Source organism: Nipponia nippon, unplaced genomic scaffold, assembly GCF_047370975.1.
Source record: "Nipponia nippon isolate SJK-2023a ecotype South Korea unplaced genomic scaffold, ASM4737097v1 scaffold_8, whole genome shotgun sequence".
Lineage (NCBI taxonomy): Eukaryota > Metazoa > Chordata > Aves > Pelecaniformes > Threskiornithidae > Nipponia > Nipponia nippon.
Window position 1 is genome coordinate 51,139,297 of NW_028262402.1, and position 16,351 is coordinate 51,155,647.

General features: G+C 39.1%; 1 protein-coding gene across 1 annotated transcript in view; it reads left to right on the forward strand.

Annotated features, from left to right (window-relative positions):
• The first annotated feature begins 271 nt into the window (after positions 1-271).
• SCAMP1 (secretory carrier membrane protein 1) overlaps positions 272-16,351 on the forward strand; it is a 44,984-nt gene continuing 28,904 nt past the window's right edge. Inside the window, exons 1-2 of the mRNA XM_087742239.1 lie at positions 272-498; positions 14,068-14,145. Coding sequence (XP_087598365.1) covers positions 442-498; positions 14,068-14,145 — 135 coding nt within the window. The 5' untranslated portion in view covers positions 272-441. The remainder of the gene's footprint in view (positions 499-14,067; positions 14,146-16,351) is intronic.

The following is a 16,351-nucleotide window of genomic DNA, read 5'->3' on the forward strand; positions in this document are numbered from 1 at the left end:
CCCGACGGCTCCCGGCTGGTGCCGAGAAGCGAGGGCGGCGGGACAGAGCCCCCCATCGCCCCCCATCAGCCCAGGCGGAGGGGAGCGGGCTCAGCACAGCAGGCCTCCAACCCTGACCCGCCCGGGAATGGGCTGGGCTGGCCCTCCCCGCCCGGGAATGGGCTCCCCCGAGCCCGACTCCCGCCCTGCCTCCTGCCCGCCCCGGCAGCCGGCGCTCCCCCTCCCTGCCAGGGCTGTCCCGCCCCGCAACCTCACTTCCGGGGCGGCCATTTTGGGAGGCTGGCGCTCGGTGGCTGGCCGGTGGCGGAGGGGGCGGGCTCGGGCCCGGGCCGCAGCGGCTGGTGACAGCGGCGGGGGCGCAGCCCGCGAACCGGCGAGGGTCGGGGGCGCCGCAGGGGAAGAGCCGCCGCCCGGTGATCGCAGCGCCCGCCTACCCCCGCCATGTCGGACTTCGACAGCAACCCCTTCGCCGACCCGGACCTCAACAACCCCTTCAAGGTGAGGCGGGGGGGCGGGGAGGCGGCGGCGGGCGGCCGTGAGCCCTCCTCCGTGTCGCGGCGCGGGGAGAGCGGGCTGCGCCGAGCCGCCGGCATCCCGGGGGAGGGGCCCCGGCCCTTCTCCCGCTGCCTGCGGCGGGACCGCTCCCTGCCCCGGCAGGTGGGGAAGGGCCGCCGCTGCCGGGTAGCGCCGGCCTCGGGGGTCTGGCGGGCCGGGGGCGCTGCCCTCCGGGGGGCCTGGGGCATGGCGGCTCTGGGGGGGCTGGTAGGGTGAGCGGCGGTTTTGGACCCCGTAGAAACGGGCGCAGCCGTTTCACAAGTTCAGGTTTCCGTGTTTCCTTCTGTTGGCACAATAACGCAGATCGCGTTTCAGGTGCGTTATTTTGAAGGAGAAAAAAAAAAAAAAGGGTTTCTTGATTTTGGCGGTAACTTTGTGTGCATGTAATACTACCACAGTCTTTTTTCCTCCGTTTGACTGACCCAGATAGTTAAGCTTAGTGAATTTGCCCCCTTTTTCCTCTCTAGCCTCCTCCCAGCCCCCATCAAGCTTACTTGCTTCTTTACGTTATTTCTGAAGCATGCAGGGTACTGATGGCTAGGCGTAAGTTCTCCTTTGCATCTCAAAATGCTGTGTTGTAATGTATTTTAAAACTTTTAGGTTTTGCACTATTGACTTGTTTCTGAGAATTGTTTCTCCTCCTGCTGTTCTAGCTTCAGCTGTCAAAATGAGCTGATCTCCTTGGATGCTTCCCCTCCTCATCTTTTCTTTCTTTGTTATTTTGATCCAGTTCAACTGATTTATTGAGCTACTTACTTTAATAATCTTACCGAACTTTTTTTTGCTGCATTTTATTTCATGTGACACTTTAAAGCACACACATAGTATATGGCAGTGAGTTAGGATGTCAGCTGGAATAATTAAGCCTTTTCAAAATTGAGCTGTCACATTTCAAGCATACTTCTGTGCAGGTAGCTGCTGGAAGCATAGCATTACCGACACTTATCCATTGGAGTCTGTCTGAATCATTAGTTTACTTTTTATGGTCATAAAATTTAGTTCATAGTATTCCTTAGGCTACATGCTATGTTTTTACTTGATGTTGTACACAGTGCAATGACCTTCCAGATGAACAGCAGCCTGGGTGTTGAGGTTGCCGCCAACAACAGTTTGGACTGGCACCAATAGCAGTAAGCACTGCTCTGTTCAATACATTTTGGCAACAAGCACTGAAAAGGCATCGTTCTAGAATGTATCTACAGCAACAAAAATATGTGATGATTTTCCTCACTTTTTGTAATAGTTATGAAAATAATATTTAGCAAGATTTATTGTGTATAGGTAACCCAGAGCAGTTAGGGATATTGGGAGCAGTGTTGTTGCCCCTGAATTGCTCATCAGCCCAGGTAACTTGTCCTATGTAGTGTTTCTGAGACCTGAGCTAGGGACCTACCTCAACCATACTTCCAGTTTAAAGACATTGCTTAAAGTGCAATAGTTTATTCCAGTTTCTCTTCAGGGAAAGACTTCTATTGTAGCTGTCAGGCAGAATCCTTGCTCTACTTCTCATCTGCAATGCATCACAATAAAAGCACCCTATAACAACTTCTCTGTAACTTGAAGCTCACTGTTAAACACTGTTCTGAATTTCTTTTATTTGCAGAAGTTGGTTTAGGAAAACTGTAGACTTTTTCAGAAGCTTTTTTCACTTACTTTAGTCTTTGCTAACTTCTGCCACATTCCACTGCCCACAAAAGGTGATCTTGCATACCTTTACTCATCCACATATGTAACTTGAAGGAACAGAAGGCCTCATATATAAGCCTAACCTTGATTGCCACCTCGTTGGCATAACAGTTTTGAAATTAGTGGGCATTAATGCGTGTCTGCATTTAAGTTTTGTCTGACTATGTGTTTTAAAATACTTTACACATAGAACCAGTATTTCCAGATGAACCCTGACAACCTAAGTCATGTCTGAACACCTTATTCAAATGTACTCGTATTTCTATTTGTCTTTGCTTGATAATTTTGTGTATGATGTGATCAGCTGTTTTCCTTACTTTTGAAGCCACGTCCTGTGCTAATGTGAAATCACAAAGTAGTGTGGCAGGGAAGGCCGGGGGGGCATCACGTGGAAGAGTTGGTGCCAAGGCCTAAAGATAGATCCTTCTTTTTTTAAAATATTTTGCTTTTACTAATTGTCTGTGATCTACTTGTGAGGTTTCCTGTGATTATTCTCATGCCTTTTAATAAAAAGATTTCAGCAGAGATTCTCGCTTGATATTGAATCAAATAAATATGTTCTCTGGGAGGATAAAGGTGAAGCAGAAACATCTAGTTTGCTCAGTATTTTGGGTAGTTAATTCTTTTGGAAACCTAAAATTAAGTTATGTTTCTGTTTTAGTATCTACTGGAAGTAATGAAATCTAGTTTGTAAAATAGCATTTCTTGTTTCAAGTACTAGCTTACTTGGATTGATCATAAAACGTAGATTTTGAGACAGTGGCTACTTAACCTCTTATTTTTTTATTCTTTAAAAAAACAAAACAAAAACCCCACCTTGAACTGAACCCAAAGGCTGATGTGCTTTTGAAGTCATAGTATTCCTCTGTAAATAGCTGTCCTCTGGATGCTGTGCCAACAAAACCAAAAGATGTTTTGGTTTGAAAGACAAGTGGTAATAAAACAGGTAAGTAACATTCTAATATTAAACAGCTTTTGATCACATTAAAGTTGCGCAGAAGAAAATGCATCCATGTGCCGTACAAATGAAGACATGATAATCCTGCTATAATTTGATGTAGCGACATTGTGAAGGAATATACATTTGGTGTGACCTCAACTATCATAAATGAAAGCAGACTAACAGTGAAAGCTATTTCATTTCTTTCACTGAGAAGCACTTGTCATAGCTTGTGAGTATGAATTCCCATTTCATAAAGTTCTCGCTGACAAAGAGTGCAGTCCCACAGAACCCAAACATGGTGAGCAGAACAGATCCGGTGATGGTAACTGCATTCAGCCAAGAGTCTAGAGTGCTAGACAAGTCCATAGAGAGAAGGCAGATCTGAGCCCAAGATAGAAAGTCAAGTCAGGGTCAGCATCAGGTCCAGTGAAAGTAACCAGAGTCAGCCAACAGTCCCATGATGACCAGGCAAGTTCTTAGTGATGAGGTGGGTCTGACCACCTAGGAGGTGGTTGGGCATCCTCAAGGCCCTGACAGTTTATTCTTGAATAGAGTAAACCAGCATGAAATAAATTTTGTATGCAAAAGTAGGGCAAATTGCTAATGCAGCTGTCTCCTTGTTGTGCCTTTTTTTTTTTTTTTTTTTAAATGTTGCAGGATAGGGGATAGTTGTAGTCTTCTGTCTTGGGACGTGATACAGATACAAAGGTTCTGAAACAGCAGTGTCTCAAAATCCAGTGTAAGTTTTATTTACTCTGAAACAATTCATCCACACTAAGAATGTGTTGGTTCTGTAGGTTTTGGGTTTCTTTTTGTTTGTTTGTTTTTTTGTTTTATAAGTGAATGATACTACTACTAAGAAGAAATTCTTCTTTTTTTTAAGTAGAGCTATGAATTTCACAGGCCTTTGTGGCTTGGCTGACAGCCTGTAAAAGGTTTGAGGACTGGCTGTTCCAGTCGTCGAAACAGATGAAATGGTTACTTATGAGCGACTGTGGAATTGGGACTTTAAAAACTGAGTTCTGTGATGAATTTTGTTGCGTCAGTTCATCTGATGTGTTTAGAGCTCTCAGCAGGTGCAGGTATTTGATACTATAGAAATTATTGTAGGACTGAAACTAAGATTTATTTGTGTTTAAATGTGAATGGTGACCTTGAGGTAAAAGCGAAACCACTATGTTATATGGATGAAGATTTAAACAGAATGGCCTATGTCTTGTTCAGTTTTAGTGTGGAAGGACACAGTCATGGAAACCGTCAAATGTATGTAATGTTAATTATGTGAGTAGTTTCTTTGGGTCGGATTAGGTGTCCAAACTGTGGTTAGCTTTGAGTTGTTGCCCCCAAAAGACGGGGATCTTTTGTAGTTCTGTCATGACTGCCATTCTTGTGCGGATGTCTGAGATGCTCTAAGATACCTAAAAATGGCGTTAGGCACCTGAATTGCTCCCACTGAGGTTGCAGGATTACTTGAGTCACTAGAGCTAAGTATAAATTAGAGCTTAAATTTACTACAGAGGTAATTCCAGTTATAAGTTGGATATTACACTTAATCTGACTCACATGAGCACAAATTTTCTTCTGTCTGGTTTGGCAGGAAGTACAAGCTGGAGGTTTGGTGCTGAAGCTAATAGTGCAGGTGACTGCTACTTTGTGTGGCAGCAGAATCTATACAGTTTACACCTCGATTGCTCAGGTGAAGCTAAAATGATAGAAACTTACAGGAAGATAGAGAAGTCTTAATTATTTTTGAAGGATCAGGACCTTAATTACTTGAAGTGTTTCTGTAGCATTTGTGCTTTAGAATTCAGAAGTTTTGTTGTGTGCCTATATGCATAACTGAGTTTTATTTCTTTTACATGACTATAGAATAGGCCCTATTAAGTGGTTTGTCTTTAAATTAGTAAAGGACATAAAATAAAAATATTTTTCTGACTTTATTACCTGGTTTCCCTTCATGACTTCAAAATTTCTAAATTCCCGTAAATCTTGCATAATGTAATGCTTATCATCATGGTATTGGAAGTGTCCTTTAGCTGTCCTACATGGTAGTTAGCTTTCAAGAGTACACTTCTTCAGTGCCGTAACTGCACTGTAATCTACTAAAACTGTGAAGTGTTTTAATAGATATTCAGTGTCAGTTATAGCTGCATTTTTTTCCAGATTTTCAGTAAAGTGTTAGCACATATTGCATTAATAGTAGTATTGCACTATATATTGAGATTTAACATTAGAAAGAGGAACATAACACACATTTCATAGCTGAGGAAGGAGAGAGATTTGAGAATAGCTAGGAGATGGAAATGACACTTTGTTAGGCATCCAGTACTCCATTGCAAGATGGGGCTGGTGCAAGCTTTAGGATAAATTTGGCCTTGTGAGCCTCTGAAGTTCTTTTTGGTTTCAGAGGTGGGGAATTTGCCTTGCTTAGTAGCAGAACCCTTCATAGCTCTGCTGCTGTGAGATAATGTTGCGTATAATGGGCACTGCTTGAGAGCCAAGTATAAGAAATCCCAGTTGGCTACTTTTGTGCTATCCTATTTAATAATTGTGTTAATGGCAGTGCTAGAGTGAAAATCTTTTGAATATCATTCTGTGAGGGGGGTGGGAATTGGCTGATCAGTGAATGAGATGTTAAACTTGAAATTGTGAAAGAACTGCTGTAGTGGTTACTCAGTTTTTTTTATTATTAGAAGTACAGAAATAATCTTTATTTTGCCTCTAAGTCATGAATTCCTCCAGGTCTTACATGTGTAACCTTTGAGGATGAGTCTTTCTTGTAGTAAGTGGTTTTTAATCATAGGTTAAAATATATTATTGTAGGTGCAATACATTAAGGCTTCGTTTATACTGTTAAATGTAAACTGTTTATACTGCTAATGTACTATTAGGATAGTGAAACATGAAATCTCAATTTAGTTGCTGTTTGTGAAGTTTCTGTACCTCTACTCGTTCTTGGGCCTGGGATGATGAAGAAAGAAGTAAAGAATGAAGAACCAGCAATGTTTGACACTGCATCAAAACATTAGTAGCTTCTTGAAACTTAACTTTTTGATGTGCAGCTTGTTGTGGCATGAACAGGGAGGAAGTCTTTGGGGAGCTTAGCTGTTTGATTTATACCGAATGTTTACTGAACATGTGCAAATTGCAATTTCAGAGGCTTAATCTGGCTGAATGTAGAGTGTTATGGGACTGAAAAACACATCCTTCATGTGCAGGCTATCTTCTTTTCTAAGTGTCGGGTCCTAACTTAAAAGCTGAACACGCAGTTAACATAGGAGGAAAAAAGCTTTGCTATCCATTGCTGGACGAATAATTTTTTTTTCTCCCAATTTTGTTCTCAGAAGCTAAGCTTTGTCAGAAATCTCTCCCCAAAAATGCTTATAAGGATATACTGAAAGCAAAGTATGTCATATGGAGAGTTTCAGCTGAAACAGCAATAGCCTGGATTGCTCTCCAGAACTCATTTATGAAAAGTGGGATGGATAGTTTTCTCTTTGATCAAGAATCAAAAAACTCAGACCAACAAACATAGTTTCCGGCATTTTTCACTGCATTTTTGCTTAATTTTCTGAGCCAGTGGTGTGATCTTAGGAAGTACTCAGCAGAGAGCAGGAAGTACAACTGTTACTATAAAAAAAAGGAAAATCAAACCTCAGGGTGAATTCTTGCTGAAAAGTGTACAATTAGTGTTACTCGCATTTAGAAAAGACTAATATGAAGTGCGTATAGGGAATAAGTTGTGATAATCAATGGAGAACTGAACTTGAAATGAAAAGAGCTTATCCTTTTCATGTAGCAAAACAAAAGCCTTTCAGTAGGAGTGGTGTGGATGAGAAATTCTAGTTGGTCAGGATTCACTTTGCTAGATCTGTGGATCTAATGTCATGATTTCCCCGAGGGTGAATTCACCAGTCTGGATTCAGTGCTGGTAGACCTCTGGCTTCTGCTTCTATTCTGTACACAGTCAGAGTTTTTTTTTAAGGAGTAACGTCTTTGCTGAGCATGTTGAGTAGTTTGGAGGATAAGATTGTGGTTGTGCCTCTTTTGCTTTCTGGGAACTTCCAAGCACAAAAAGCAACAGGGAAAATGCATAGATAGTTGAAGGTGGTTATGGAACAGTAAATGCCAAAGAAGCTGGCAAAGTGAAGGCTGTTTGATGTCAGTGACTGGTAAAGCAGTTAGGCTGGATAAACTTACTTGTGGGGATCTTGAAGTGAGAGAGAAAAATTTTATGGTGGCAGAGCTGAAGGGTAGTCCGTGACTGATGAGGGAGGTGGTAGGATTGATACAGTCAAGTACTCATAATATGAAGAGACTTAATCTTCTGAGAGTTTTTGTGATGAGAACTGTTCTCCTGGCTTGGATTGCAACTACTCCAGTCATTAAGAGATCATTCTTAGCCCTTGAACTTAACGTAAAACTAAGGTCAAAAATGAAGATTTCTACAGTAGCCTTCAGTAGTTATTCTTCCCTTGGCTGTATTTAGGGAGCTATGTAACTGATAAGGTGTTGTCCGTATTTCCTTTTTCTGATTTCATTCACCAAAAATAGTTAATCCTCTTCTTTTAAAATCCATTTTTATGTTCACAGTATATTGTTTCTCATTAGTCTTTTTTTCCTAGGACCAGGTGTACTTCTGTCGGTTTACTCAGGTATTTGGTGCTGTCCTATGAATTCCATGTAAATTTAAAAAAGAAAAAAAAGAAAGAAAAGAAAAAGTCTGTTACTTCTAAGGGCAGCATTTCAGTTTTATGCTTTTTCCAAACAAAATGATTATTGAATTCTTTTGATGTACAATACTCCTGGTATCCCAAGTCTTGGAAGATACGTAGTTGTCTTGCTTACTTGCCCTCGTCAATCAGTGTTAAAAATTTACCTTATTATCCCATTTCCTTAGTAGTTACCTTTGTTCCCCCTGTTCTTTTCCTTGTAAAAGTATCTTATACATTTTCCCCTGTTCCTCTTTCCAACAGTTTTCTTTGTTCTACTTAGGTTATATGTTTTTTATTTGAAATTCTTGTTTTCAATTGATTATGTGTTGTAAAACCATTATAATCTCTGTCCAAATCAGTGTTTAGAATGAGTGTTTATAAACCCTGTTTCTTGACCTCTGCAGTAAGATTTTGCTTTTGCTTCCCTGCTAGTCCTTGAGAGCAAACTGAAAAATACTGAAGTAAATTAAATGTTCTGTGCAGAGCACGGATGTCGCTTATTTAGTTCCACTTAGGGAAAAAAAGGCAACACAAGCACATATTGTCATTGTTATATTTTTAGCCTGTTTTTTTTTCCTCTTTCATTCCATGTTAAATTATTTGTGCATAAGATAAATGCTTTGGCCTTTTTGGTAGAAGAGTAGGTGTACCTCAAAGGTAAAAACTGTTTTTAACAACCTGAAGGAGAGTTTGGAGGAGACGATTCCTACTATGAGTTCACTACTTTCCCTTTACTTAAAAGAAATCAAAATCACAACTAACAATGTAAACTTAGCTGATGGTGTTTTTGATAATATTATTGGGTTATGTATGCTATCAAAGCATCTTACTCATGGTGGAACAATGCTGGACCCATTCCCAGTGAACAGTAACACAAAGAATCATTAACAGATGTGTTTACTTCTTGAGCCTTTATTTTGCTAATTTCTTCTGTTTTAATGAAACCTGGTAGCTCATGACTAGTTTTGGTCTCCTAGACAACAGAGGTCTCTATTCCCTTTAATTTGTTTTTTAAAAAGCTGTAAAAACCTGCATAGAATGGATTATTCTGCTCCATTTTAAACATTCTCATGTGTAATTAATTGTGTTTGTACACTGTGATAACGGAGTGTTCAGTTAATTTTATCTATATCTGATGTCAGAATAATTTAACCTGACACAGGAGACATTTTTAATAGTTCTATAGGTGCCCTTGCCAATGTGAAATATAAACGTGTTTTGTTTTCTGTTTGTTTTGTGTGGTTGGTTTTGTTTTTTGTTCTGACTGACTTTTCCATTCTTGATGTAAATACTGGGGTGCTTCCTATACCTGGCTGCTAGTGATTGAAAGACTGTGATGCTAATGTTTGCTTTTGAGATTCATGTTATAGGAGAGAGACTACAAGAAGCAGGTAAAATGAAAGATCAGATGGAAAACAGTTAATTAGGTTGTGCTGGTTTCTTAAAATTCCAGTCTCCTGAACTCATTCAGATCTTGAAAATGTCATCTGAAATGACTCTGTGTGACTTAAATGCACCGATAGCTACAGTACCTTAGTATGAAAAATAGCCTCTTCTTAAATTCTTTTCTGTGGCTGGTATCACTAATAGTCAAATAAAAAGATCAGAAACTCAGGGGGCTGAACCGGCAGGAGTTTGGGTGAGATAAGGCTGGGGAAGGAAGTGTGAAATGGAAGGAGGGAACAAGGAGTTGGACAAGATGAGAATTACAGGGATCACCACTTAAGGGAGCAGGGACAGGGACTGGCTGCGTGGCTGAGGAAAATCAGGTTCAATGGCTGACATCAGATATTTAAAGTCTGCCCCAGAAATTCCCAATCTTCTGTATTTTCAGAGGGTAACCCAATTTTCAATGACTGAAATCATGCAGCAAGTTGAGATCTCAAGATATTTGATGGTTCCAGTCATGCTGCCGCTTTGTGTTGGTGTGCATATATTATCACCTATTGGAACTTGTCTTTGTGGCTTTTTTCTGTTTCTTAATATTAAAACCCCAGAATAACTAAAATTTAATGCATTTTAACTTTATTATCTTTGTGGAATATCAAATATGGAAAAATAAGTTATGCCAGCCTAGATTTACTTCTTCCTGTAGAATATGAAAGTTTTCGCTGTTTTTAACCACTAGAGTGTATATGTCATGCAACATAGAAATTTGGTAGCATTCATTTAAAGGCCACTTTTTGTTTGAGTATGTAGTCCTGCACAACATTTATTGTTTGTGTTCATTATTCAAACCTCGATGAACTTCTAAATTCAGTGTTTTATTATTCTGCAGCAGTGAGTGCTTCACAGTTTTTCTCACTGTGTTCAGACGAGTTGGCATTTGCTCCATTTTTAAAATGAGATGCAATGAGTATAAGGTAAATGATTCAAAGTAATTCCTTGTGTTCCTTGGGATGTCGGGTCTAATGTCTTCAGAAATACTGTAAGTAGCGTTTTGAAATACAAAGTGCAACTCCTTGTTTGATGCACTGTAGGTATTCAGAACAATTTGAAGTCTAGCAGCCTTCACCTGGGCATCCAGACTATGAAGACCTTGTTTCTTTCCATGCTGAGGACAGTTCTAGCATTAGAGAAGACCACAGTGAATGAATATAGGGGAGGTATGGATCTCCACTGTAGTACTTGCCTCCTTCAACTAGGAGGTTACTCTTCTTTTCCTGTGATCTCTGGTTTACTTCTCCTCAAGTCTTTCTGCTTGTGGAAGAGATCAGGCCATGAACTTCTATTGAAGTCCAGACTGTATAATTAAGGTTTTCTGAGAGCAGAATTTGAATGCTGCTTGCCATGGTGGGGTTCAATTTGTGTATTTCAATACAACTATAATTCTTTTAAATTTTTTTTAACTATGTGATGAAACTTTTCTTAAATAGAGCTGATATTGAATGTCCTGTGAGTCATTCAGGTTTTTTCAGAGCTGCTGCTACTTTTGCAAACAATAGCAATATTTGGCAGAAGTATAGCAATTGTTAACTAACAATGAGAATGGACTTTTGATGGAGGGCTTCTTGCTCTACTCACTGTGTGTATTTAAGCATACAACTTATTTCTAGTACTAAGACTTCTGATGTAGTAAGCTTGTTTGGCTCAGCATATGTTTCCTGTTGTTTGTCAATGTTAGAATGCCACAATAGCTATGTGAAGAGATGTGAGAAACATTTCCCCCCCCCCGTCTTATCTAAAACATTTGGAGTAAAAAGGCTGTCTTTCATCAGATTTATTATTGTTTGCGTATTGTATTTCTAAATATAGATTGCTCTGCTGAATTTAACTTGACCATAAAACTACTGTTTTATGTGGCTGATGTTTAGCTATCACTAGTTTCAGATGTGTCTATACTTGAACATTTGAGGGCATTTGTGGAAGTGGTACCATACTGAAAGCAAGAACAAAGAATAGAGTTATTTTATGCTCTGCTAATTCACACTAGCATGTAAAGGCTAGAATAAGTGTACTGGGTCTGGCTAGGATGGAGTTATTTTTTTTATAGCAGTCCCTATGGTGCTGTGTTTTGCAATTTGTGAGCAAAACAGTTGCTGGTAAGGCACCAGTGTTTCAGCAGTTACTGAGCAGTGCTTGCAGAGCATCAAGGCCTTCTCTGTTTCGCACTCTGCTTCCCCCTGGGAGTAGGCTGGGATTGGGCAAGGGGATGCAGGCAGGACAGCTGACCCCAGCTGACCGAAGAGATATTCCGTACCATGTAGCATCATGCTCGACAATGGCATTGGTGATGCTGGTAGTGGGGGTGTTTCAAGGTAACCATTGCTCAGAGGCTGGCTGGACATCTATCTGCTGGTGGGAGGTGGTGAATGATTGCCTTTGCATCACTTGTGGGGTTTTGTTGCTTTTTTTCCCCTTTTTTTCTCTTTCTCTCTTCCCCCCATATTAAACTGTCTTTTTCTCAACAGCCACAAGTTTTACTTGCTTTTGCCCTTCTGATTCTCTCCCCCATCCCACTGGGGTGGGCAGTGAGCGAGCAACTAGGTGGGGGCTTAGCTGCAGGCTATGGTGGACCCACCACAGTAAGTTAAAAGTTTTCAGCTGTATAGAGCTTTCTACCATTCTGTATATTTAATTATGAAATGGTCTTATTGGTATTAACTTTGTTTTAAGTTAATCTTTTTTGATCTTTTACTGACAAGTCTAGTAAACTAATGCCTAAGTCACATGTTAGATTTAATTCTTCCCTTATTTTTTATGATCTTTTTATTCAGTGTTTCAAATGATTTGGAGTTGAATTTTGACAACAAACGTTCCCCCCCCCCATTTTTGTTGTTCATCTGCATAATATTTTGTGCCAGTCATTTAATGAAAGAACGTTACAATGAATTAGTCCATCAGTTTATGCAAGACCTGATGAGATCTTAGTTGGAAAAGTGCACTAAAGTCTAGGATGGTAACTAAAAATATGTCAGACTTATGGGGGAGACTGTCACCAGGGTGGCTTTATTGAAATTATGGTATAAGTCAAATGTAAGAAAGCTGATTTTGAATTGTATGTAGCATTGTTTTGTATACATCTGTAGAAAGGGTGATTCTTGTTCAGTCACCATTAAAATACTGCTTTTGCAGGTAAATGTATGCTTTAGCCAAAAATGGTAGCATTTTATGTGACCAGAAGGGTGGTTTTTATGTATGCTTATGCACATGAATTTGATTAAAATATGCAACATATAACTTCTTAATTTTTGAAGCAATGATTTTCTTGTCTTAAACTTTTCCTATGGAAAAAAAATTTTAATTGCCTCCTATTAATAAATTTGTGACTATAGCTAATGGAAAAAACTCGTTCTCATTTGCTGTATCCTTCAGGATTTTAGAGTTGGTAGATATTCTGCTCTTTTTTTTTTCTAGCTGTAAATAAGTTGACTGCAGCCATTAAGAAAACACTGTCCTGCATCTGTAGATTGTTACTGCTGTCAAGACTAAGCTAATGCTGTAATAGATTCTGATTCTAAGAATCTACGTTTTATTTTTCAGTAGCTTAATAGTTTGTATATTTACTTAAGTGTAGATTAAGTCACTTCCTGTGTTTTTTTAAAAATTAGACAAATACTTCATGTAGAGGTTTTAAATGTAGGTGTCTTTAAAGGAAATATGAATGTAAATGTATATAAATGTAAATACTTATCTTCTTCCCAGTCTTTATCAATGCCAGTTTGTTTTCTGATGTTGAAATAGACTGCTGAAATTAAGAAAATATGTATATCTATACGTAACAGTTACAAATAAGTAAATAGTATATTTACAGCTATTTTGTATATTTCATGTACATATAAAATACTGTACACTTGTTCTGTGCATTTATGTAAATATAAATGTAACTAGCCATATTGAATAAGTGGATTTATTAATTTTCACGAGAACCTCCCTTTCATCCATTCTTATGTTCTGAAGATGCAAAAACCTTACATTAAAGTGCAGAAACAACATAGTCGAACAGGCATCACATGGAATAAGTACAATTTTTCTTCATACGAAGTTAGTGTGGTCTGTGGTAGTGGGCACTTCTGCTCTTCTGCAGAACCAAGCCTGCCTGTCTTTAGCACAGAGAAATGTTTCATTCCTGAAATCTTTCTCAAGCTAAATCTCATTCTTACCTTTCGGTAAGAAAGACTAAATAGTCTTTCTTACTGTATACTTCATTGGAGGAAAAAATTACACTTTTTTCTTAATTTTAGCAGTTCAGGTAGAAGCTGAATCAGAGGTGCTTTTGGCGTTATGGGACGCTGTTTCCTCAGCTTCATTTTTCTGAAATGCTTTTCCTTTTCCTGAAGGTGTGGGAGGTATTTCTGGGTAGCGAGAACCAAGAGTTAGAGAAAGCTCTCTTCTTCTGTTGTGCTTTTTGGGTGTATAGTTGTGGAGTCCAGTGGTCAACACAGCAGGATACAGTTTTCTTCCCTTCTCCATTGAGAGCTTTTTTCCTTATAAATCAAATGTATGACAGATGGAGTTTCTTTTAGACTGTGTTCATCTAAGTTTATAAGAAGCTCAGAATGGAATGATGTCATTTTGGAGACTGAGGTAGATGTTTACAGGCTTTTTTAGTGAAAACAAACCTTTTTAGATTGAAACAAAAGCCGAGTTTTATATGATATAATGATATGTGTTGACTTGTTGCTTATATACATGTACATAAATTTACAGAACTGTTTTCTCTTCTAGGATCCTTCTGTTACACAAGTGACAAGAAACGTTCCTCCAGGGCTAGACGAGTACAATCCTTTCTCTGATTCAAGAACAGTAAGCACATTTATTTCTTAATCATGCTGTTAACCTTTTTAGGTAAGATTTGCGAGGTACTGTTTTCAGAGTTTGGGACTGATGTTGTAAAACATGTCATGGGCTAGCTAGAGGTAATGGAAGATGTGTAAAGATAGATAATCCCATAAAGTATTTGGAGGATCCAGTGGGTAGGTTGACTTAAGTGAGCTTTGACCTGTTAAGGAAGAGTGGCTCTCTGAAAGGGGCCCAAAACAGAATTGAGTTTTTCCCCTGTTCAGTAAGACTTCTGGTACTATGTCCTTATGCTTTTCTGCATTTTACTTACTTTAAAGGTTGTGAGTGTGGCACACTTCCCCAGTGTCTTGCTTTTGATTTTCACTTAAAGTGCTGCTCAGAGTAAGAAAAACATTGCATTTAAGTAACAGTCCACAGGCTATGAGTAGCTGTGCTGTAGTAAAAGGAGTAATTTATGTCCAAGAAATGCAGTTGTGTTTTGCCTCTAATTTGTATAGTTTTAATTTACCTTTTGCTTGTTTTCACCCATGGGGGGAAAATACAAGGAATGGGGTAATAAATTCATACTGTAACAGCATTTTTCAGTGGTTACTTTTGATAGTGAAGATCTTATGTAAGATTAGCAAAATGAATGTTTATAAATTATACTGACAGACAGTAATCATCCATACAAATACTGTATTTTTCAAATGTAGGCTTATTTCCTATGGTAAATCTGGTAGTGCTGATAGGGAGTGTTGGTATTTGAGTCTTTGCAATGCAACAGTAAGGTTTCATACAGTGTTAACATGCTGGACTGGAAGAAGTTTGTTTTTGAGTGTGCCTTGGGTTGGCTGTTTGAGGCAGAATATTTACAACTAGCAATAATATTAAGTAAGTCTTAAAAACTTTTTTCTCCTAACTCAGAATATCCTGAATTATGTTTATCTTTCTGAAGCTTGAAGAGTTTCAAAATTGCTTTGTATTGACCATAACTTATAAAGGCAGTAGGTCTTATTTAAAAAAAATAATTTAGAGCTACTCTGTCTTTATTACTTATGTACTTACTTTAACATGCAGCTTTGTGGGAAAAGGAAAACTGAAGTATATGGCTAAGTTTATCTGGCTTTGAACAGTCAGCTGTGCATGTATAAGAAATTCTAATTGCTCATTACAGATGTCACTCAGAAAAACTGGGAGGATGGAGGAAATCTTTAAGTCAGTGTTCAGATCTACTGAATATGTGCTATATTCATGCACTGTGATTCAATTAATAATCTACGGGATGTTACCAAATTCATAAAATCTGTCTATTGAATGAGCAGTTGCCTTTCTGTAGAGGAAAAGAACTTTCACAAATTTTCTTGCAGAAAGCCAGACTGAAAGAATAAAGTATATATTCAGCTAAGAGTGCAGTAATAATCAACCTTTAGATGATACTCCCCTTCCTCTCTGTGTATCTTGTGGATGCTGAATATGTAAGCATTCTGTAATCATACGCATTTGCAGGAACGTGCTTAGATACCTGAGGATACGCTCACAATCCCATGTGCTCACCTCTCTTGTCCTACCAGCTTTGTATGCCAGAGAAGGGCATACTATGCACGTACAAATAAATGTATGCGACAGGAGTAAGGGAAGAGACAGTGGAAGTGAATGCCTTTAAAGACTGGATGAACAGAGGTGGAAGCAGGGTCTGTGAATTTTAGACTTGGAGGATTACAATGTCCATCAGGGCAGGGATAGAAATTACTGTACATTTTGTGTGCTGCTCAGGGCAAAACCATACAAATAGTTTCTGGGGACTTTGATTTGCTGCTGCTCCTTGTTCTACCTTTGTTGGAAAGCTGAGTCATCTCAAACAGTTTTGTGCAGGTAATCCCACTTCTAACATTTGAAAACTGTAATGGTGCTAGTGAGCAGAAAGGATACAAGTTGGCGGTAGCAAAATATGTCTTTTCTGTGCTTTTTAGTTTGAGAATTGCTGGTCTGTAAGACTTAAAATGATGTTTGTTGCACTATGAGTAACAATGTGTAGTTGTAGTGTTTAAGGAAGCTGAGAGTGGTATGCTTGAATTATAAATTCAAATTTCTCATGGTAGTGGTAAGATGGTATCTTGCAGTCTATAGCATTAACACAGCATTAGCCTTCTTTCCCCCTTCCCTCCAAATTCAAGTTAATAAAGCATGCTGGACTACAGAAATATTTCTCCATTGCAAAGTCAAACAG